Below are 24,925 nucleotides of genomic sequence, written 5' to 3' on the forward strand. Positions count from 1 at the left end.
TTAAGAGAGAGACTGATACGTTCGGGGATTTATTTTAAATAGGGTACCCTGCAGAAAGGCAGATGAAGTCAAGGATGGCAAATCTAGATATCGAAATAAGAATAATGGATTATTTTGATAGTATATAATACTAAGATAATTACCAAGAAATGTTAAATATGGACTTAGGTCTCATGTTAGCTTTTGAACTTATTAGGTTATAAGACCGGAAATCTACAAGGGTCAAAACTGGTTTCTTAGTTGGGTATATAAAGAATGATGGTGTATTCAGTGAAAGAGGAAATAAAGGACATCTCATAGTTAAAAAAAAACAAAAAACACTTGGGAGTCTGGTTTTCTGATTTCTGGATTCTGGCATCTAAACTTGTAGATAAGTATGGTATACTAGAAGAGAACAGACATCCTACTCTCAAATTCCTAAAAGGTTATTTTTGGACATTAAGTTCTAGTTCCTACTCTTTTTTTCTGTGTATAGAAGGTTAGAAGAGTTGAAACTACCTTTGTGAATCTGAGCTATGAAATCCATCTACATGTAAAACCCTGCTGAAGTGAGATGAAATGGATTTTCCTTAAGTATATAAGTATAAAATACATTTTTAAAGAAGTGAGTTATTTCTTTTCACCTTACTCAGGGTGTATCATATTCTTAAATTATTGGCTTATATCAGTTATTTTGGATGAGTACATTTGCAGTATTTTTGGTGACTTCATTTTTTCTTATTTGAAACAATAAAATACCTAATTCTTTTTTAATGGTTTTAGTTTTGATTGCTTTTTATATAAAATATTTAGTAAACAGTTGTATCTTTTTAATCATACATTATTTTATGAGAAACTCTTGACTTTGAATCAGGTAATTATGAATTGATTTTTAAAGTCTGACAGCTTTAATTCTTGTCATGTAGTGAAAATGTATTTAATTCCCATGATGGATTAATGCCTGAAATACTGAATTCAGAGACTGGCTAAAATTTAACATCAAAAGAAATCTTGTAATTTCTGTTTGTATTCTTTAAAAATGAGGAAAGCCTTCTCATAATCTATGTCTAATTAAGTCTGCAAAGTTACTTATTAATAGTGTATAAAAGTAATGTAATCAGATTACAAATAGCACTGTAAATACAGTGCTTGATAACTGGGTAAAATTTTTCATATTAAAAATTGTGTAGACTGCTGAATGTATATTATATACATTAATAGTTTAAATATACTTTGTATTAATAATTACTTTTCCATACATATAGAACAAAATTATTCATAATAAAAATAAATATGGTTTTAAAAAAGTTTACTTGGTAAGTGCACAGTTCAGTGACAGTCAAAGAATTCTGTTAATACTAATAGTGGTGAAGAGATACAAAGCAGGGAGAGTTAACTATTGTTTACCAGAGCCTAGTTTTAGCTGAAATGAAACAGAGCTTAAAACTTGTAAACTGAGTTGTAAGCGGAAGATTATCTGCTATTGATAGTCATACAACTTATTCAGCTTTCACTTGTCTATTCACAGAGCTCCTTAATCAGCATTTATAGTCAGTTTTTGGCAGCACTGGAATCACTGAAGACATTCTGGGATGTTATGGATGAAATTGATGAGAAGACTTGGGTACTTGAGCCAGAAAAACCTACACGGAGTGCTACAGCACGCAGAATTGTATTAGGTAGGGTGAAAGAGGATTAAGGAAGTGTTTTTTCTTTTTTTAAAGATGTCTGAGTGTATTTTGTATTACTTTGGAAAAGGAATCTAAGATGACATTGGATTTTAGATGAGACTTTTTTGTATGAGGGATGAACTATGATTTATTAGTACATATTTAAATGTAAATATTTTAAGTAGAAATGACAACTACTGAGGTGTTTCATTATAAAAGGTGATGATCTAATACATGGATGTAGCATTCAGATAGTGCTTAATTAGCTTTTAATTAGCATGGAAATTGTGGAGTAGATTTTTTTTGAAACTTCCATTACTTGGGAAAAAGCTGTTAGAAATAATGAAGTCTTCATTTGTGAAACTAGACAAGATTAGTATGAACAAGTCTGGGAATACTTTCTAACAGGAATATAGAGGAGGATAAAAGAACCTGAAGTGGCATGCATGCCATTGAAGAGTAAAAGGAAAGCTTTACAAAATAATAATTGAATATATATTAAGTATTATACTGCTGCTGCTGCTGCTAAGTCGCTTCAGTCGTGTCCGACTCTGTGCGACCCCATAGACGACAGCGCACTAGGCTCTGCCATCCCTGGGATTCTTCAGGCAAGAACACTGGAGTGGGTTGCCATTTCCTTCTCCAATGCATGAAAATGAAAAGTGAAAGTGAGGTCGCTCAGTCGTGTCCGACTCTTCACGACCCCATGGACTGTAGCCTACCAGGCTTTTTTAATTAATAAGAGAAGGAATAACCATAAATATCATCCTGGCAATATTACCATATTCTATTTACTATGAAATTACTGTTTTATATATTATCATTATGAGCAAGCAATACATGAAATCAGTTTTAAAGTTCAACCTTTCAAGCTTTTAGAAGTTTTAAAACTATATTTGAGATCACACTAAATAAACTATAGTTTTATGAAGGATATTTTGATGTGAATCATATCCAAATTACTGAGCAGTTTGCATAGTTTCTACCTAGGCATAGCAGATTATCTAGCTGGGGAAAGGGACACATTACTACGAGAAGTGAGAGAAGTGCAGCAGTTCTACAAATAGTACTGTTACTTACTGAGTTTGAGAAAGTCTTAGCAGTATTTAACTTGGAATAGTTAACCAAGTTACAGTATATTTGTGAACAAGTATATATTAAAATGAAAATATTGTCTCCAAAGAAGTATAGTATTGATGGCCCCATTATATAATTATTTCTCCAGGTTATGGTTAAATACACTTTTTACTTTATTTCTCATGATTCAGCATAAACAACCTTGGTTTTATTCACTTTCTTTATATATTTATGTTTTAGCTCCTTTTTTTTTTTCTCTTCAGACGTTGATTTGCCTTTCTAGGACCAAGTTTTCAGCAAATTAATCAAAAGATTTGATAGTATGACCATTGTTGTTAGGTGAAAGTTTCTGCAGCCATTAGCAGATATTGCTAAAGGCTAATGTGAAATTTGTGTTCGTGGTAAAACATGCATCAAACAGTGAGATTATAAGTTACCTTTGTAATTTTGTTTTTCTTACTGAATTACTGTACTCATTTTTTATTTTACTTATTTCTTTTTGCCAGATCTGTAATAATTATATTTATATTGTTGCCACCCTTAGCCAAAGGATTATGCTATAGTGTATAGAATTTATCAAGACATTTTTACCATAAAAATGAAATCCAAATTAACCTTAAACAATTACACTATGCTGCTGCTGCTGCTAAGTCGCTTCAGTTGTGTCCGACTCTGTGCGACCCCATAGACGGAAGCCCACGAGGCTCCCCCGTCCCTGGGATTCTCCAGGCAAGAACATTGGAGTGGGTTGCCATCTCCTTCTCCAGTCCGTGAAAGTGAAAAGTGAAAGTGAAGTCGCTCAGGCGTGTCCGACTCTTAGTGACCCCATGGACTGTGGCCCACCAGGCTCCTCTGTTCATGGGATTTTCCAGGCAAGAGTGCTAGAGTGGGGTGCGGTTGCCTTCTCCAAAACAATTACACTATATGTACCTTCGATAAAAGCAATAAAATTTCTGAAATTTGTACTCTATATAGTATAGTCAAAATTTATCAAAGAATGTAGTATCAAGTAGAAATTGCTTACTTCTTAGATTTCATGAACTGTTAGTTGTTTTTGATATTAAATGAACAGTTTCCAAACATTTAATATGAATTGAACCCTTTGTTACCCTACACAGGAAATCTTCACATGGAGAAACAATGTTTGTATAAAATTCAACTCTTAAACATTTATTTTTACCATTTATTGTATTTTTAGTCTTTTATGTTCTTCTTTTCAAGAAAGTTATAGAAGTCATTTAGAGTATTTTTCAGTTTGTAACTTGTAATTTTTTATATTAGAGATCTTTATCACTCCATAGAAAATTGTAATTCAAACTTTAATGGAATTCTGACCAGAATTCAGGTGGCTCAGTGGTAAAGAATCCGCCTGCCAATGCAGGAGATGTGGGTTCAATCCCTGGGTTGGAAAGATCCCCTGGAGGAGGAAATGGCAACCACCCCACTGTTCTTGCCTGGAAAATCCCATGGACAGAGGAACCCGGCAGGGTCTTCCAGGGAGGGTCACAAAAAGTCAGACAGAACTGAGCAACTGGGTGCACACACACAGCTTATGAATTGGCACTGTGTTTTGAAACTTAGGATCCCAAATCTTTAGTCATGATCAAAGTTTTAAAATTACTTCACTTCTTTTAAATTATGAATTAGTAATGTATTTACTTTTGTAAAAAACCATATAAAACAATCTTTCCTTGGATATACAATGAACTAAGTACCCAAATTACTCCTTTATATTTTTTTTATGAACCATTCTACTTCTAAAAGCTTTAATATTCTTTTATTCTAGGGAATAACATTTCAATAAATATAGAGGTAGACCCCAGGCATCCCACTATGCTTCCTGAGTGCTGTTTTCTTGGAGCTGACCATGGTATGAGATCTCAGGTTTGAATGTTTTTAACAGAATCATAAAATCCTTGTCCACTACTGTAATTAAATATTCTAATGTATTAATATACCAGTGGTAAGTATCTTAAATGAAAATGTCTCATCGTGAACTCTATTTCTGTGTTTCTTTATATATATATGTGATTTAGATTTTCTAATCAGATAGTTAGGAAATGAAATCCTGTAATTAACAAATACTATGTATATTTCAAATTTTGTAACTGTATGATGGTAGATGTTAATTAAACTTGTGATCATCATTTTGCAAAATACAGATACCAAATCATTATGCTGTATACCTAAATATATAATATAGTGTTATCAGTTATATAGCTCAATAGAGACAAATTCTGTGCCAAATGTGACTTTAAAAATGAAAGCAGCAAGCCCTAAATTGACTTTTTTTTTTCTTTTTAAAAAAATATCTGAAGTGGTAAAACCTCTGGGAATTAGGCTGAGCAGAAACATACATTTGTGGTAAGTATCTTTGCAATACAATTTACTTTTTTCTATGATTAAACAAATTTAATAACAATTTTTTTTCATACTTTCAGGGATCCAGAAAACAGTCTGTTACAAAATTTGAAAAATGTTTTAGAAATTGACTTTCCAGCTCGTGCTATCCTGGAAAAATCTGTAAGTTTTATCAGTGCTTTGATATTCCAAATGGTATTGCATAATGAAACTTAAATGTTCTTTTAGGCACCAGAGAAAAATGAGGCTGAGAGGGAAGGAACTGGAAGAATATTACAACAGACTTCTGAACTGCAAGCAACAGTTGCATCAAAGAACTTATTAACCTTTGATTGTTGTTATAAGTGTACTTTTTTCATGGTCTTCAAGCAGTGAAGTGATTAATGACATCTTTATTATTAAAAATCGGGGGAAAGTTCCAGCATAGCTAATGAGATGTTTGGATTTTCTATACTGTCTACTTATGGCTTACTGAAATAAAGTTCTAATTAGTTTGAAAGAAGTCTTTGTGAAAGATAGCAGTATAGTTTTTTAAAACTGAATAGATACTACTACACTGCAAAAATAATAGAACTGATTTATGACGAACGTGGACTACTAAATTGGTGGGATGTTTTTGTCTTTTTCCTTTAGTTACAGACTTTTGAAGTTTAGTATAATCACAAACTGATGTCAATTCCTGTTTTTGCATTCTATCATGGCATTATATTGATGTACAAACTAGAAAAATTACTTAAGCCCAAACATCTAGTGAGCCAGAAGCAGAACCTGTTTTTTAGTATATCTGTGTATATTATTTACTGGATGAAAAAGGAAGCCTTCTCTTGCAAATAGCTTTTCTAAGGTGTTAAACAGTGATGTGACTGTATTTTCTATAACATAGCAATATAATTACCTTTATAAAAATGTTATAAAAATTTAACATTATCTAACACCATATTCATTCTTTACTTCACCTTGTGTATTCTTTTTTCCTCCCACCCATCCCCAAATATTTCTTTTCTTTTGAAGGATTTTTCTATGGATTGTGGGATTTGTTATGCCTATCAACTTGATGGTGCCATTCCTGATCAAGTGTGTGATAATTCACAGTGTGGCCAATCTTTCCATTACATATGCTTATATGAGGTAAAAATAAAAATATCAGCAAGACTTAACAGCGTAGGAAATACACATGTGAAATCTAAAATAAAATCTGTTTAGTCAATAGTGATCACCTTTTTTGCCATTAGCTCCTTTACCATTCATTCCAAATGCCCTGTTTCATTTTTTCATGATTACTGATGAACTTAGAAATGTTCTAAAGTATCCAAGAAGGGGGGACATGTATCTAGACTATATTCATGGATTTTTCACTGATGTATAGCAAATTAAAGATTCTGATGGAACATTGGAATCTTTGTGTAAATACTTCATGTAACCATAAAGTAGACTCAACCAAGTAGGACTAATGGTGGCAATAAAGTGAAATGGAGCTAGTACTACAGAGTACCTGTTACTTTTCAGGCTATAGAATAAATGTAATAATCCTACTTTTGATATCAAGAGTGCATTTTGTGATCCGAATATCTCACAACACCTAGTCAGTGACACTTTCCTTACTATTTATTATATGTTAAGTCTGCGTTCATTCCTGTCTGCAGTCACTTGCTCTCTAGCATTTATCTTAGGGCACAGCAGACATATAATTAACTATGTGTGCATCTGTCTACAAAAACAACCTGTCATTGTATAGTGCTTTCACTGTTCAAAGACTTCCTTAAAATCACCTCATGATTTTTGTGATTAGTTTAGTGGCTGATGCTATCTGCAGTTTAACAGCGGAGAATTTAGGTAGGGATGTCAATTCACCTTATATAAAATCATAAAATATGAGGTCTAATTATAGAGATACTCTTAAGGGAACATATGCTTTCTTTTGTAATAATGAAAATTCATTTAATTTTTAAAAATGGGTTGCCTCCTGCTTGTAATTAATGGGTTGAGAATTAACCCCACTACTGGTGATTAAGATCAGAATTAATACCTAAATTTTAAGAGCCTATGGTATCTTTTATAGCAGGAGTTCTTAATTTGTGATTCATGGATTTAGGTTAGGTCTGTGAACTCCATGGATTTGAACACACTATTTTGGGGTACAGCTGTGCTAGGGTAGAGAAGGTACATGCATTTTATCAGATCCTTAAAGGGGCCTGTAATTTGATTATAAATCAGTGGTACAGACCTTAAAATCCATCCTGGTTTCCCCTTGTTTTTCAGCATTTTAGTAGTTTAGTATTGGCTCAGAAAATGTTTCTCTTTACTCTTGCAAAAGAAAATTAAGAAGGCAAATCTTCTGACATAAAAATATAATGTACTCAAAAAGAATGAAATGATATTTGGAGTACCTGTAATCATGCTGACATTTCTTCTCTGTTCACAATTTTCAGTGGTTGAGAGGACTACTGACTAGTAGACAGAGTTTTAACATCATGTTTGGTGAATGTCCGTATTGTAGTAAGGTAAGCAATTTATTTGTCACATTTCATAAAACTGTACCTAGCTTCCAGTAATGTGTTTTAGAAGATTTATTTATGTAGTATAGAAGATTTATATATATAGTACATATAGTATACAATTTGATAGTATATCAGTATATATAAAACTTTTAGAAACATTTGTCAATTTATTTTAAAAAAACTTGTAAGATAAATTTGCCTCTATTAATATTTTAATTTAAATCTCTCTTTAGATCAAAAATAGGTTAACCCCTTTTCTAGTTTTCCTAGATGATCTGAATCTTAAGCATTTTCTTATTTATTCTTACCTATTCATTATACCATTTCTAATATAAAGCATTCCTCTCTTTCTATAAGCCAATTACCTTGAAAATGTCTGGGAGAAAAGCCTGAAATAAGAATGCAGCATTCCTGTGAAGAGCTAGAAACTTAAATTATCAAAAGGATTTTATTTGATAACTTCAGAGAAAATATAAAGCAAGACATACTAATATCAAAAGAAAAATAATGGTGAAGGCATAATAATATATATCTACTTTTATCTCTTCGCTAAATGTAAACTGGGACATTGTAAACCAGAATCCTGTAGAACTGTCTAATTCTGTGACCTCCATACCATTTGTAGAAGTGTTTGTGTACCAAGATGGAGAGCTTGACTTGTTGAACATATCTGGATCGGTAAAATCTTGATGGGGTTCATAAAATGAATTTGGGAATTGTATACAGCTGGATTCATGTGGAGAACTTTTTACATCATTTTGAAATTCTTGAGACTCACAATATTTTTGTCTTCTTCTTGTGCTTTCCTATGAGAAAATACATATTTATTATGTGTTAGGTTTGAGTTATCCAAGTATTTTAGTGTACTCTTTAAGAATGCTAAATAAAATGTGTTACATAAGATCAGGTTTTTATGTGCTTTATTATTTTTCCTGAGAAGTTATTTTTAGGTTCTGGATTTTAAGTATTTATAAAGCATCAAACAATCAATCTGGTTAATTCGACTGGATCTTTTAAACAAAGAAGTAGGCTATTTCTTAAATAATTTATAATCTAAGGATAGGATAGCATATGAAAATAATGATTTTTTTGGCAAGAAAAAAAAACAGGCTTAATCTGAACAGTCATCATTAGAAGGCTTTTTTGGTCAGTAATTAAAGATGCTAGAAGCAATGGGGCACGATGGTACCTGTGGACTGTGCACCCACATAGCATGGTATCAGCCAGTGGCCTGTCCACTGTAGCTTCCTGCCCAAGCACCAGTATCTTCCCATAACAGACCTCAAGAAGACAGCTGGTAAAAATCTATTTGTTCAGAAATTGACCTGAGAAAAGATGCTCACTCTAACCTCCTATGCAAAAAGGAATCAGTCTATACAAGTTAGTTTTACCATGCCCAAAGAGATGTCTTGAAGGCTCTTCAGCTTTTCCATTAAGAAATTACTGAGATAACTACAAACTGCTGCCTGAGAACTAAGAAAGTCACACGAATGAAAGTTTCCTAAAGCTTTGTCAGTTTGATTCACTAAAAAGGCAAAATGAGTTAATTTAATAGTTACTCCAGTAGGCCAATAAAGCATTTCTTTCACAAAGAAATATACCATCAAATAATATTTCTAAAGGATAAGAGCCACAGGTAAGCTAACTTAAACTGTATTTACATACAACTTAACTTACATGTAGAAATGAATGATCTAGTTAGTCCTCATCTAGGTAAAAATAGAAGCTGACTATTGAAATTTCAAGACAGTCCTCTCCTGTGTGACCTATATACCTTGTCTCTCCTTAAGCAACAACGGATGATGTCAAATGGGAAAGCACTCATAGAAGGATTTAACCCTCAGCTGTCTTCCTGAGAGCTCTGATTGGGAAAGACAGTCTATGGTAGGACTGGATAAGTGGCTCACTGACTGCCTGTTTATGAGTTAAGTTTTATTGGTACACAGCCCTACTGACCACCACTGCTTTGCATTAAGCAAGGGATAGCAAATAGGCAGCATCTCACATCCTCCTTACTAGAAAACATTGCTTTTAGTAATTAACTGAGAACTACTAGACATAAATGGCAAAAGGCAAAAAAACTGGAAGAAACTCACTTGTTCTTCAATACTATATCCATACCTCAGAATACCACCTAGCAATAAAAAAAAGAATGAGCTATCAATAGATGCAAAATTTGGATGGATCTCACAGACATTATGGGGAAAGAAACAAAACCAATCTGAAGTTACATAAATGTATAATTTGGTTTATACTGACATACTCAAAATGACAACATTACAGTGATGCAAAACAGACCAATGCTTTCCAGGGTTTGGGACTGGGGGGACCATGTCACTATAAAGCAACATGAATTCAGTTATCATTACCAGGATACTGAAGATGTTAAAAGTATAAAAGAATATTATGAACTACACAGTGCTGACAGATTTGACAAGTTAAATGAAATGGACAAATTCCTTGACAGATCAGTTACCAAAACTGACATAAGAAGAAAAAGAAAATCTAATAATCATGTGACAGAGAGTAAATTCATAATTTAAAATTTTACAACAAAACTATAGACTTAGATAGTGTTCTTGCTAAACTCTCATTCATGAAAGACAAATCTTATTGAAACATTTTCTGAAAATAGATACTTCCCTCTAATGTAACTTGCACAGTGACTGGAAAACAAAATCACACAAGGATACTGAAACAAAAAGTTACCACTGTCTCTCATCAATGGAAATATAAAAATCTATGATGGAAAAACAGCAAATTGAATTCAGTATGACAACACATCGTAACTAAGTGGAGTTTATTATACTAGTAAAGATGAAAAATTATATGATCTGAATACATCCCAAAAAACAATACCCATTCATGACTAAAATTTATTCTTCAGTAAACTATAAATACAATGAAATTTCCTGAGCCTGATATACAGGGCATTTAGGAAAAATCTACAGCTAACATCATACTTAATAGTGAAAGAATGAATGCTTTCCTCCTAAAATGAGGAATATAAAACGGATGCCCACTCATCACTACACTGAATAGTCAATATAGTATTAGAGGTCCCAGCAGGTGCAATAAGACATGAAAGAAATGAAAGACATGTACATTAGGAAGAAAAGTTTCAGAAAACATGGCTGATTATGTAAAAAATCCTAAGGATACAAAAGAACTACTAGAACTAATGAAGTGAGTCGCAGGAAGATCTCAAGACACAAGGGCATTACAATTTCATTTCTATATACCAGCAACAAATAACTGGAATATGAAGTTTTTGAAAAATGACATTTAGAATAGGATTAAAAACCGAAATACTGAGACATCATTTTAACGGAAGCAGTGTAGGCTATCTACACTAAAAAATATTGTTTAAAGAAACAAACGGAGAGAAGTGTCAAGTTCTTGCATTGGAGAATTCAATGTTGTTGGGATTTCAGTTCCCTTTAGACTGATCTTTAGATTCAGTGTAGTCCCAATTAAAATCCGACTCTGCTGTTTAGTGGAAATTGACAAGATGATTCTTAAATTTTTAATGGATCTAAAATGGCCATGGCATCTTTGAAGAAAAGAAAGGGGCTGAAGGACTACCTGATTTCAGAACTAAGGATAAACAAACTGATCGAAAAGAGAGTCTAGAAATAGAACCATGTTTATATAGTCAGCTGACTTCTGAAAAGGGCTCCAAAGAAATTAAATTAGAAAAATCTTTTTTTAAGTATTTACTCTGGGACTTCCCTGGTGGGCCCACTGGCTAAGATCCTGTGCTTCCAAAGCAGGAGGCCTGGGTTTGCTCCCTGGTCAGGAAATGATCCCACATGCCACAGCTAAGACCCAGTGCAGCCAAATAAATAAATATTAAAGAAACGGTGTGGGGATAACTGGCTTACAACATTGAAAAAATGAACGTCAACCTCTATGTCACTCACACTATACCCAATTGATTTGAGATGGCTCATAGACCCAAATATGAAAGCTAAAACTATAGACCTTCTAAAAGATATCAAAATAACTTTGTGATCTTCAAGCAGGCAAATTGATAGACTGAATTTCAAATAAAAACAAAAAGTTTCTGTTCATAAAAGCCTAAATAAATAGGCAGGATGCACACAAGGAGAACATTTCTGCAATATAGATATTGAACAGGGGACGTGGAATATGTAGAGAATTCCTACATCTTAAAAACAATTATTCAAATAAAAGATAAAAACACTTGAAAGGGCACTTCACACAAGAAGATATATGAGTGGCTAGTCAGCACAGGAAAAGGTGCTCACGATGATTAGTTATCAGGTAAATGATAACTGGAATCACTATGAGATACTAATACACACAATGCTACAATGGCTAGAAAGACTTACAAACACCAAATAGTGCGGAGGGAGGATGTGGAATGGCTGGAATTTGCATACATTATTGGTGGGAGTATAAAATGGCAAGTATCTGTTAGCTCTTTATAATGTTGAACATACATCTCTCCTGTTACCCAGCAATTCCACTTCTCAGGACAAACAGAATATATCCATAAAAGGACTTGTGTCATAACGGCAGACAGTGACTGTGGCCATGAAATTAAGATGCTTGCTCCTTGCAAGGAAAACTACGATAAACTCAGACAGCATATTAAAAAGCAGAGACATCGCTTTGCTAACATAGTTAAGTTATGGTTTTCTCAGTCATGTATGAATGTGAGAGTTGGACCATAAAGAAGGTTGAGTGCCAAAGAATTGATGCTTTTGAACTATGGTGCTGGAGAAGACTCTTGAGAATCCCTTAGACAGCAAGGAGATCAAAGCAGTCAGTCCTAAAAGAAATCAATCCTGAATGTTCACTGGAAGGACTGATGCTGAAGCTGAAACTCCAGTACTTTGGCCACCTGCTGCGAAGAACTGACTCATTGGAAAAGTCCCTGATACTGGGAAAGATCAGGAAGAGGGCAGGAGGAGAAGGGGGCCACAGAGGATGAGATGGTTAGATAGCATCACCGATTCAGTTACATGAATTTGATCGAACTCCAGGAGATAGTGAAGGACAGAGGAGCCTCGGGTGCTGCAGTCCATGGAGTCAGAGTCTGACACTACTTAGCAATTGAACAACAACAAGAAGGGTCAGGGGAAGCCCAGGTGCCCACTAATAGGAGAATGTATATACAAATTATGATGTAACTATACAATGGAGTATTACTCAACACGAAAAAGAACAAATTACTGGTGGGTGCAATAATATGGAGAAATTTCAAGAAACCATGCTGAGTGAAAGAAGCTAGAAAAGAGGGCATACCATACGACTACATGTATGTGAGGGGCTTCCCTGGTTGCTCAGGTGGCAAAGAATCTGCCTGCAATGCAGGAGACCCACATTTAAACAAAACTAAATTTAGTGATGAAAATCAGAATATAAGTTGTCCCTGAGGGAAGGGGACTGACTGAGAAAAGGAACAAAGAACTTTCAGGAGTGATAAAATCTATACACACCTATCGCATTACCACCCCAATTAAAACAAATCCGTTTCTTTTCTTGGAATGTGGGCATCAGTATTTTTATATCCCTCTCTACTACATACTCAAGTGATACCAGTGCCCATTAAGGGTTGAAAAAGAGCATTCAAGAACCTCTAAATTTTGTCACTGAGTAATATTTGTCTTTAATTTTATAAATGGGAACTATAAAACTATAAAATTTTATAAATGGGGACTTCTGTTCATTTGAAGTAGATTATCAATTTAAAAAGAAAACAGAAAACAAATGATGCTACCATTGTTTTAATAACAATAAATGCAAAAGACTCCTATTAGTACTAAAAAAGCATCTCTCTCTCTCTCTCTCTCTCGATAAACTTGTATGCTTGCTGGTTACATGAGAAATGCCTACCTAGTATGCTTCTAATTTTTGCCTTGGCTGCCAAGAAGTTCAGAGGCAAATTCAGTGCTCACTTGAGCAATTAACATCCCAGTTGGCTGATTAACCAATTTGTTTTTCTTTCTTTGGGTGGGGGAGAAATAGAAGGAGGGGGCATTGAATTATTTTGTTTCATATTATAAACTACCTCAAGTCATTTGGGGAAAATGATGTTATTTAAATAACAAAATGTTGGGTGTTCTGGGAAAAAATGTTTTGACTGCAGATATAAATACCTTGTATGCCTCTTGTCAAAAAAGGTTAAATTAGGAAAGATTTGCTGTTGCTTGAATGAGTCATCTGCTAGAGGTGAGTCACTAGCCAAAGAAATGATTGGATGATATAAAAAATATGTCATTTAAAAATACAACTGGACTTCTCTGGTGGTCCAGTGGTTAAGAATCTGCCTGCCAATGCAGGGGTTCAATCTCTGGTCCAGTAAGATTCCACATGCCATGAGGAAACTGAGCCCGTGTGCCCTAGAGCCTGTGAACCACAATGAGAGAAGCCACCACAATGAGAAGCCCACAGCTCAGCAGGACTAGAGAGCAGTCCCTACTCACTGCACTAGAAAAAGCTTGCACTCAGCAAGGACCACCCAGTGCAGCCAAAAATAATAAAGAATAGTATATACAAGCACGGTGACAGGGACACTCTCACACCTGTTGATGAGCTGGACATTGGAGGAGTCTACGTAAAAGTGTGGAATACGGTGAGTCCCTTGGGGTCACAGACAGCATAACAAATTCAAGTGCATTTCATTACATTCTCAGGCTGAAGAAAGAATCAGATCTGCAGGCAAAGGTGCTCACTGTCATTCTGTTTCTGTGATAACTGGTGTTGGCTGCTTTGGTTTTATCTGCCAGATAGGATATTTTCTGTCCTTTATTTTTTAGTGCAACTGTGCAACCTTGGTCCTCAGGAAAAAATAAGAGTCTTTATTCCCAAAGGGCATATTCTAATGTAACCTTAAGGAAGACAACAAGAAAACACCTCTTACCCGCACTGTTTCACTGTTAAACAATCCAATCAGCTTCTCGTCCTCTTGCACTTTTCTCCTTGGTGTACGGGACTCAGCACTTCTCTCACTGTGGGCTTTTTTTTCTATTAACGTATCCTGTACCTGATAGACTTGTTTTGCTGCAGCCTTTCGTGAATCAACCTGTTGACACACAGGAAGTAATGACATACACAGTGAAAACTTTAGACATTTGTAAAAGAAAACTGCATTCATGTCCAGATTCTTGAAAAGCCTATACTTGCCAATCTTTGAAAAGAGGAAGAAATAAAGAGTAAACCAACAAATGGAAGTTACAGAAAAATAGAGTAGTTGGCAAGATCCAGGCCTATTCTCATCAATAGGACAAGACCAATTAAAATTAGTGTCACTGTTGTGCACTCTTTAGAAATTATCTCTACAGATAACTTGCTTATTGAAAACGGCATTTTTTACAGAAAACTGTCACATTTTAAAACTGCACATGAATTCATTATTAACCTTTGCTGGGAGTGGATCCAGCACATCTTTTCAGTTTAAATTCTTATTAATTAGAATCTTAGTTTCCTATCACTGAAGTGAGCCTAATTAATGTGAACATATAAAAGGAGCTTATGATATTGCTTACTTTTTTATACAGGTAATTTAACCTTTGAACAGATGAATAACAGTCCATGTCATCTAATTCTGTGTACCAGTATCAGAGGTTAAATTCTATAACAAGCTTGCTGTCTCTAAGGTTTCTTTTTCACACCACGCTGTTATCTGGGGGGATGACTGACTCTCAATAACCTTGAAGGAGACACGGAAATAGAAGGGCAGCTCCCACAATACTGTTGGAAGATTGAAAGCCACAGTGATGATCCTTATGTGAAGTATTTGTTCAGCAGCTTCATGTTTACAGCAGCTGAAAGTGCCATCACCTTTTTTTCATGGGTTAAATAGGGGGCAGAAGATAGGAACAGTACAAGGGGAAATAATGGAGTAGCCAGTGCCAAACTAGAGAATGAATTACACTGGCTGGGCAAGCAGAGCCTTAATTTGTAGTCTCTCAATTTTTAGCTTCTATTGCCAAATGTGTTCACTCTTTCCCTTTAAAATATGCTGGTGTTTTGTGGCTAGGTTTAAGCTGTCACAACACCATTCTTTATTCAGCCCTCCTCTCGGATCCCAGGTTCTCAAAGGGTAGCAAAGCCACCGCTTCTCAGTAACCTGAAAATTGGAATTGCTGTCTGATCACTCAGGGGTTCTTTATTTCTATCACTCAACTCTCTCCAACTCCTAGGAAAATTCATGTGTAACCACCTCATGAGCCAGTTTTCCACTGAAGTTGTCTTGGTAATAAATGCCCATCATACCACAAGTGTGAAACAAAGGGTTTCCCAAGGCTGCTCTACACAGTTCTATCCTAATAAACTGGTGACTTGCCAATCATCATGAAATGCGTTCTGTGACATAAAGGATTAGTTGAGATATTAATTGATGATTTTGGTGCCTCTTGTATGCTAGGCACTTTAGATGTGACAGTTTTGGACCCAGAAGCCTCTGATGCACAAACAAAATTTGTTCTAAAATATTCAGTCCCTGTGAGGCCTCCTGGAAGAGACAAGCCTTCCTGGATCTGCTGTCAGTTGGCTGGATGGTCAAGCTGTGTTGCCGTGAGCACTTCTAGCTGATAAAACAATATCCAGTTTATGGAAAATTTCTATTTCTAGGGAAACTTAAAATTGTAAGAGCAAAGTGGGATCATGAAGTTTAATCCTTACTTGTGAACAGAGTAAAACTTTTTCTCAAAGATATAAAACTAATTATAGAAAACACTTTGGATATCTCACATAATCAAATAGAAGGACACTATCCAAATGCGTGTCACTTTCCAGAAAGTGGCTATTCAAATAAGCTAATTTTTATTTAATTTTCCATTGACACTTCACATTGTTTTACAAAATAAGGAATACCTTTATACTTCTAAAATTCAATAAGCAAAAATATGCTTATAATTAAGAATTTATATGCTACCTTTTCTCACACAGAAAATAAATATGAAGATAAGTTTAACAGAATTATTTTGGGACAAAAAGCTCAAGAAAGAAATCTATAGATTTTTAAGGTCAATACAAAGATTACTACTACCCATAATAATTTATTCACCCCTGCATTTGCTACGCAAAACCTCAGATTTAGGGTGAAATAAGGAACAAACTTTTTCTTGCCTGAAACATAGGAAAGCTTGAATATTTTAAACTATGACCTATAGCTATTCCCTGCCTCCATAAGCATTTTTACTGAATATGATTTCCTTGAGTGAATTCTGGACATGACAACCCAATGGATGGCATAAACAAAGAGGTGGCCCTGATGATAGATTCTTCTCATTCAACTCTAGTCTCTTCACAACTACCAGAGAGTAATTTCAGCTAGCCTACTGTCACCTTGATTGAGGCAAATACTGCCAAAGACCTGCTTTTCAGGACAAAATATCAGTATCTCCAACACCTTAAGAAAAGTTTCAGTTCAGTTGCTCAGTCGTGTTTGACTCTTTCCGACCCCATGAATTACAGCACGCCAGGCCTCCCTGTCTATCACCAACTCCCAGAGTCTATCCAAATTCATGCCCATCGATTCAGTGATGGCATCCAGCCATCTCATTCTCTGTCGTCCCTTCTCCTCCTGCCCCCAATCCCTCCCAGCATCAGAGTCTTTTCTAATGAGTCAACTCTTCACATGAGATGGCCAAAGTACTGGAGATTCAGCTTTAGCATCAGTCCTTCCAGTGAATACCTACGACTGATCTCCCTTAGAATGGACTGGTTGAATCTCCTTGAAGTCCAAGGGACTCTCAAGAGTCTTCTCCCACACCACAGTTCAAAAGCATCGATTCTTTGGTGCTCAGCTTTCTTCACAGTCCTACTCTCACATCCATACACGACCCAGTGGAAAAACCATAGCCTTGACTAGATGGAAGAAAAGTTACTTACTCCTTGGAAGAAAAGTTATGACCAACCTAGATAACATATTCAAAAGCAGACATTACTTTGCCGACTAAGGTCTGTCTAGTCAAGTCTATGGTTTTTCCAGTAGTCATCTATGGGTGTGAGAGTTGGACTGTGAAGAAGGCTGAGCACTGAAGAATTGATGCTTTTGAACTGTGGTGTTGGAGAAGACGCTTGAGAGTCCCTTGGACTGCAAGGAGACCCAACCAGTCCATTCTGAAGGAGATCAACCCTGGGATTTCTTTGGAAGGAATGATGCTAAAGCTGAAACTCCAGTACTTTGGCCACCTCATGCGAAGAGTTGACTCATTGGAAAAGCCTCTGATGCTGGGAGGGTTTGGGGGCAGGAGAAGAAACAGACAACCGAGGATGAGACGGCTGGATGGCATCATGGACTCGATGGATGTGAGTCTGAGTGAACTCCGGGAGATGGTGATGGACAGGGGGCCTGGCGTGCTGCGATTCATGGGGTCGCAAAGAGTCGGACACGACTGAGTGACTGAACTGAACTGAAATGACTAGATGGACCTGTGATGGCAAAGTAATGTCTCTGCTTTTCAATATGCTATCTAGGATAGTCATAACTTTTCTTCCAAGGAGTAAGCGTCTTTTAATTTCATGGCTACAGTCACCATCTGCAGTGATTTTGGAGCCCCCAAAAATAAAGTCTCACACTGTTTCCACATCTTTTTGCCATTAAGTGATGGGACCAGATGCCATGATCTTCGTTTTCTGAATGTTGAGCTTTAAGCCAACTTTTTCACTCTCCTCTTTCACTTTCATTAAGAGGCTTTTTAGTTCTTCTTCACTTTCTGCCATAAGGGTGTCATCTGCATATCTGAGGTTATTGATATTTCTCCGGGCAATCTTGATTCCAGCTTGTGCTTCTTCCAGCCCAGCATTTCTCATGATGTACTCTGCGTATAAGTTAAATAAGCAGGATGACAATACACAGCCTTGACGTACTCCTTTTCCTATTTGGAACCAGTCTGTTGTTCCATGCCCAGTTCTAACTGTTGCTTCCTGACCTGCATACAGGTTTCTCAAGAGACAGGTCAGGTGGTCTGGTATTCCCATCTCTTTCAGAACTTTCCATAGTTTATTGTGATCCACACAGTCAAAGGCTCTGGAGAAGTAAAGAAAGCAGAAATAGATGTTTTTCTGGAACTCTCTTGCTTTTTCCATGATCCAGCAGATGTTGGCAATTTGATCTCTGGTTCCTCTGCCTTTTCTAAAACCAGCTTAAACATCTGGAAGTTTACGGTTCACATATTGCTGAAGCCTGGCTTGGAGAATTTTGAGTATTACTTTACTAGCATGTGAGATGAGTGGAACTGTGCGGTAGTTTGAGCATTCTTTGGCATTGCCTTTGTTTGGGACTGGGATGAAAACGGACCTTTTCCAGGCCTGTGGCCACTGCTGAGTTTTCCAAATTTGCTGGCATATTGAGTGCAGCACTTTCACAGCATCATCTTTCAGGATTTGAAATAGCTCCACTGGAATTCCATCACCTCCCCTAGCTTTGTTCATAGTGATGCTTTCTAAGGCCCACTTGACTTCACATTCCAGGATGTCTCGCTGTAGGTGAGTGATCACACCATCATGATTATCTTGGTCGTGAAGATCTTTTTTGTACAGTTCTTCTGTGTCTTCTTGCCACCTCTTCTTCATATCTTCTGCTTCTGTTAGGTCCATACTATTTCTGTCCTTTATCCAGCCCATCTTTGCATGAAATGTTCCCTTGGAATCTCTAATTTTCTTGAAGAGATCTCTAGTCTTTCCCATTCTGTTGTTTCCTCTATTTCTTTGCATTCATTGCTGAGGAAGGCTTTCTTATCTCTTATCTATTCTTTGGAACTCTGCATTCAGATGCTTATATCTTTCCTTCTCTCCTTTGCTTTTTGCTTCTCTCTTTTCACAGCTATTTGTAAGGCCTCCTCAGACAACCATTTTGCTTTTTTTGCATTTCTTTTTCTTTGGGATGGTCTTAATCCCTGTCTCCTGTACAGTGTCATGAACCTCCATCCATAGTTCATCAGGCACTCTGTCTATCAGCTCTAGTCCCTGAAATCTATTTCTCACTTCCACTGTATAATCATAAGGGATTTGATTTAGGTCATACCTGAATGGTCTAGCGGTTTTCCCTACTTTTTTCAATTTAAGTCTAAATTTGGCAATAAGGAGTTTATGATCTGAACCACAGTCAGCTCCCGGTCTTGTTTTTGCTGACTGTGTAGAGCTTCTCCATCTTTGGCTGCAAAGAATATAATCAATCTGATTTCGGTAATGACCATTTGGTGATGCCCATATGTAGAATCTTCTCTTGTGTTGTTGGAAGAGGGTGTTTGCTATGAGCAGTGCATTCTCTTGGCAAAAGTCTGTAAGCCTTTTCCCTGCTTCATTCTGTACTCCAAGGTGAAATTTACCTGTTACTCCAGGTGTTTCTTGACTTCCTACTTTTGCATTCCAGTCCCCTATAATGAAAAGGACATCTTTTTGGGGTGTTAGTTCTAAAAGGTCTTATAGGTCTTCATAGAACTGTTTAACTTCAGCTTCTTCAGCATTACTGGCTGGGGCATAGGCTTGGATTACCGTGATATTGAATGGTTTGCCTTGGAAAGAAACAGAGATCATTCTGTCATTTTTGAGATTGCATCCAAGTCCTGCATTTCAGACTCTTTTGTTGACCACGATGGCTACTCCATTTCTTCTAAGGGATTCCTGCCCACAGTAGTAGATATAATGGTCATCTAAGTTAAATTCACCCATTCCAGTCCATTTTAGTTCTCTGATTCCTAAAATGTCGATGTTCACTCTTGACATCTGTTTGACCACTTCCAATTTGCCTTGATTCATGGACCTAACATTCCAGGTTCCTATGCAATATTGCTCTTTATAGCATTAGACCTTGCTTTTATCACCAGTCACATCTACAAATGGATATTGTTTTTGCTTTGGCTCCATCCCTTCATTCTTTCTGGAGTTATTTCTCCACTGATCTCCGGCAGCATATTGGGCATTTACCGACCTGGGGAGTGCTTCTTTCAGTATCCTGTCATTTTACCTTTTCATACTGTTCATGTGGTTCTCAAGGCAAGAATACTGAAGTGGTTTGCCATTCCCTTCTCCAGTGAACCATATTCTGTCAGACCTCTCCACCATGACCCGTCTGTCTTGGGTGGCCCCACAGGGCATGGCTTAGTTTCACTGAGTTAGACAAGGCTGTGGTCTGTGTGATCAGATTGGCTAGTTTTCTGTGATTATGGTTTTAGTGTGTCTGCCCTCTGATGCCTTCTCGCAACACTTACTGTCTTACTTGCGTTTCTCTTACCTTGGATGTGGGGTATCTCTTCAAGGCTGCTCCAGCAAAGTGCAGCTGCTGCTCCTTACCTTGGACGAGGGGTATCTCCTCAGGGCCGCCCCTCCTGACCTAAGTAAACAAAAGTTTACTTCTAGTTATTTCCATTAATAGTATTTGAGGATTTCAAGAAGGCACCTCAGTTTACAGGGCACAGTTTATGATGCCTAGTATTGGAAAAATCATTCCCTCCTTTTTTTTTTCCCCAAAAGATGCTATAAGTTTCTAAGATTCTTATGGTGATATGCTATTTTCCAATACCTAGCCAAAACATTTTTGTTATAACTACTAAATTTAAAGGTACATCTGGGAGCTCCCTGATCGTCCAATGGTTAAGAGTTCCCCCTTCCAATGCAGGGAATGTGGGTCTGAGCCTTGGTTAGGAAACTAACATCCCACATGTCTTCAGGGGGACTAAGCCCACATGCTGCAACTACTGAGCCTGTGTATCTCAACTAGAAAGCCTGCGTGCTGCAGAGTCCACACGCTCTGGAGCCCACACAACACAACTTGAGAGGAACCCCGCAGCCCTACTGAAGAGCCCACAAAGATTCCTTGTGGCACAAATAAGATCTGACACCGCCAAAAATAAATATTTAGAAAATAAAAAAAAAGGCACAAAGCAAGCTGAGGGAAATAACACTTAAAAATTAAATATTCATAACTTTCATTTGAAGACTGAATTAGAAACATTTTGTTTATCTAATTATATATGTTTCCTGATCTACTGACTTCTTTTTTTAAAGAATCTTTGTCCAAAAAGCACAAGTCTGGAGTTCATTATTTATTCTGTTAAACAATTAGGTCCATGTATAGAAAACAAGAAATGTTATTAGTTGCTAATAAGGGAATTCTGTCTAAAAAGAGAGAAATTTTGGGCCATGTGATTGATATTCATTCTGGACTTAAAAATGATTTTTGTTATGGAAGCAATGAACTGTGGAAACTATCCTGTACTTGATCATTCAGGAGAATTGAGTTCAAGACATTTTATATTATCATACTGTGTTTTTGATCATCTTCAAGTCTAGGTTTTGCAGCATTTCAAAATCTGTAAACTTAATTTAAAAATAAAAAGATACTTCAGGTGTGGTCACATATGGTGAATCTATATATATAATTATTAAATATATTCAGTTCAGTTCAGTTCAATTGCTCAGTCATGTCCGATTCTTTGTGACCCCATAAACCACAGCACGCCAGTCCTCCCTGTCCATCATCGACTCCTGGAGTCCACCCAAACACATATCGATCGAGTCAGTGATGCCATCCAACTATCTCATCCTCTGTCATCTCCTTCTCCTCCTGCCCTCAATCCCTCCCAGCATCAGGGTCTTTTCAAATGAGTCAGCTCTTTGCATCAGGTGCCCAAAGTATTGGACTTTCAGCTTCAACATCAGTGCCTCCAATGAACACCCAGGACTGATCTGCTTTAGGATGGACTGGCTGGATCTCCTTGCAGTCCAAGGGACCCTCAAGAGTCTTCTACAACACCACAGTTCAAAAGCATCAATTCTTCAGCACTCAGCTTTCTTTATAGTCCAACTCTCACATCCATACATGACCACTGGATAAACCATAGCCTTGACTAGATGGACCTTTGTGGACAAAGTAATGTCTCTGCTTTTTAATATATCTTTCCTTCCAAGGAGTAAGCGTCTTTTAATTTCATAGCTGCAATCACCATCTGCAGTGATTTTGGAGCTCAGAAAAATAAAGTCAGCCACTGTTTCCACTGTTCTCAAAATACTAGAGAAATAAAGTCAATGTTCAATAAATATTGATCTGCTATGAAGTATATCCTGATTCATCTCAGTGTCTATATACTGGGGCTGATCCAACAGAAATTAACTAAAGTCTTAAGAATCCATATTATTCTTAATGTTTTCTTTTTACTCATAATCAAAATGCTCTAATAAAAAGGGAAATACAATATTTTTGATTGAGGCTCATTGGAAAAAAATGTTTTATGTTCTATCTCTGCATATAAAAAATGGTTTCACAGCAAACCATTGAATTTGATGAAACTGAAAATTCTGGTGGATAATAATTAGAATTTTATATCAGAGGATATAGCTATCAGTTTTTTAAATGGCTTCTTTTATATTTCAATTAAGTTTATGAAACTGAAAAACTACAAAAAAGGAAAAAATTTACTTAAATTAGTGTAGATTAAGTGGTGACCATTATTGCAAGGGAAATACTATGTCAAGGAAATGGCTCTTTGTTTTGTTGCAAAAGTGATAAAAACCCCAAAGTCAATAAAACTGTTAAAATAAGTCTCAGTAATTACCAAGATCAAAATCCAGTGGCTTTTTATTAAACATGAACTTTTGTTCTGCCTTCTGCAATACGTAAATAGTGCTGACAATTGGTTTGTGAGGCACTTGCTACAATAAAATGTAATTGTATCATGAGAGAAAGGTGACAATCAGGAGATCATGAAAAAATTACATATTCTCCCTGGTAGTTAATTAGCCATGCAAAACCTCCTCAAACAGATATTCTCTTCTATTAGGAATGATTACTATGCAGGCCTACAGATGTCAATACCACAGTCATTCAAATACTTCTTTCCCTACTAATTGAAGGTTGTAAAGCTCTGGTGCCAAGGTTTTGCTTCCAAAGAGCTAATTTATGACTAGAAGGATATTTTATGTCTTCAGTTGCAGCAGCTACAAAATTCAGCAAATCAGAACCATCTGTGCACTGATACTTGACTCACCATTCATCGAGCAGCCTATCAGTCACATTAGCTTGCATCTTGCATTCTTGGCTTGTGAACACTTATGATGATCCAAAGTTCAGAAGAAATATTAAAAATGAATAGCATCCTGACCCTATCCCAATGTACATACATCAGGAAACAAAGCCCTCCCCATATTTTTTTGCATATGAGCAGTGTCACGGCAGGGCTGAACATCTAGCTGCCTGTCCAGTGATGTTGATAGCAGTCTCAGGTTTCCCTCATCCTCTTAAAATATGTTTCAAGTTTTAATTCTTTCGTGTTCTTTCCAGTTCTAATTCTTTTTTTAATTTTTAGTGCTGCTGTGAGGGAGTCAGTTGGAAGATAAAGTGGAAGGCAAAACTTTAAAAAATAACTTATTTTAAAAATTGTTTTTACAGATTGAAATATCAGCACATACAAATGACCTGGTAAAATCTAAGAATAGTATTATTACCACCAAATTATGGCCGAACAAGTAAGCAAAAGCAGAGGGATGACTAAAGAAAATCTGAAGGAAAACAGAAAAAAAAAAAAAGATTTTTCATGAATAAAGTTGGATTAGCCTTTAATATCTTACTCTAGTCCTATCTCTATGATATTAGTGACTGATTTATTTGTTTAATAATACACAACGGGGCACACAGGTTCTATTTTTCTCCAAAAGACAAGTCAAAGAGACCTTCAAGAAAATTTCTTGGAGCTCAGTTAGGGGATAAAGGAATTAGAAATTATAAGTAAGAAACAGGACTGTCAGACTCATTCTGACACCTAAAACAACTTCATTTGGTCGATGAGCTTCACAGAAGGTCATCACTGGATTGCAGGAAATGGTACTTACCTTTTGATTGTTTGGAGCATGCATACTTAAGCTCTCTCCTTTAGTGCAAAACTCCAGTGGTCCTAAAGGTATTCCACTTGGGTTCAGAATTTTCTTGAGCATTTGATAGTCTGGCTTTTCATCATATGCTAAATTATGAGCACATACCAAATACTGGGCTATTTCACCTGTGAAGTATTAAGTTTTTTTAATATGTCATTCATAATAGGCAAAAGTCAAGACTACTATATTCTCAAAATCTCAGCTGTTTTTCTCTTACACAAGAATGTGCATGTGTACACATACATCCTCTATGAAGAAACTAAGAATGAACAACTCAACGTAAAGTACTTTTTAAATGATATCCAAACTTGACTGACATACAGTGACCTACAAATTTGACAAGATGGAGAAACAGGTGGGCTTTTATTTACATATCTGTGTTGATACAGTTTGTAATTCACTCATCAAAGGAAGCCATTTAAAAATTATAGTTATTGATTTGAATTTATGGGGTGCAACTACTAAGAATTACATGAATAATGGACTAGCCAT

At 36.2% G+C, this 24,925-nt stretch overlaps 2 protein-coding genes across 18 annotated transcripts in view; one reads left to right on the forward strand and one right to left on the reverse strand.

Annotated features, from left to right (window-relative positions):
• Window positions 1-8,488, forward strand: part of FANCL (FA complementation group L) — an 89,366-nt gene extending 80,878 nt beyond the window's left edge. For 8 of the 11 annotated variants that reach the window (XM_060412167.1, XM_060412165.1, XM_060412158.1 and 5 more), the window contains 6 exons: window positions 1,508-1,658; window positions 4,513-4,596; window positions 5,045-5,090; window positions 5,168-5,249; window positions 6,099-6,215; window positions 7,517-8,488. In XM_060412167.1, coding sequence (XP_060268150.1) covers window positions 1,508-1,658; window positions 4,513-4,596; window positions 5,045-5,090; window positions 5,168-5,249; window positions 6,099-6,215; window positions 7,517-7,639 — 603 coding nt within the window. In that variant the 3' untranslated portion in view covers window positions 7,640-8,488. The remainder of the gene's footprint in view (window positions 1-1,507; window positions 1,659-4,512; window positions 4,597-5,044; window positions 5,091-5,167; window positions 5,250-6,098; window positions 6,216-7,516) is intronic. The other 3 variants (XM_004005932.5, XM_012171086.3, XM_060412163.1) reach the window with 1 other exon arrangement.
• VRK2 (VRK serine/threonine kinase 2) overlaps window positions 8,015-24,925 on the reverse strand; it is a 98,740-nt gene continuing 81,829 nt past the window's right edge. For 5 of the 7 annotated variants that reach the window (XM_027966806.3, XM_027966807.3, XM_060412155.1 and 2 more), the window contains exons 11-14: window positions 24,392-24,558; window positions 20,799-20,897; window positions 14,478-14,639; window positions 8,015-8,391 (exon numbers count right to left, since the gene is read on the reverse strand). In XM_027966806.3, the coding sequence (XP_027822607.1) occupies window positions 8,047-8,391; window positions 14,478-14,639; window positions 20,799-20,897; window positions 24,392-24,558 (773 nt within the window). In that variant the 3' untranslated portion in view covers window positions 8,015-8,046. Of the gene's footprint in view, window positions 8,392-9,680; window positions 9,720-14,477; window positions 14,640-20,798; window positions 20,898-24,391; window positions 24,559-24,925 lie in introns of those variants that run through there. The other 2 variants (XM_060412156.1, XM_060412157.1) reach the window with 2 other exon arrangements.

Source organism: Ovis aries, chromosome 3 (assembly GCF_016772045.2).
Source record: "Ovis aries strain OAR_USU_Benz2616 breed Rambouillet chromosome 3, ARS-UI_Ramb_v3.0, whole genome shotgun sequence".
NCBI classification, from domain to species: Eukaryota; Metazoa; Chordata; class Mammalia; order Artiodactyla; family Bovidae; genus Ovis; species Ovis aries.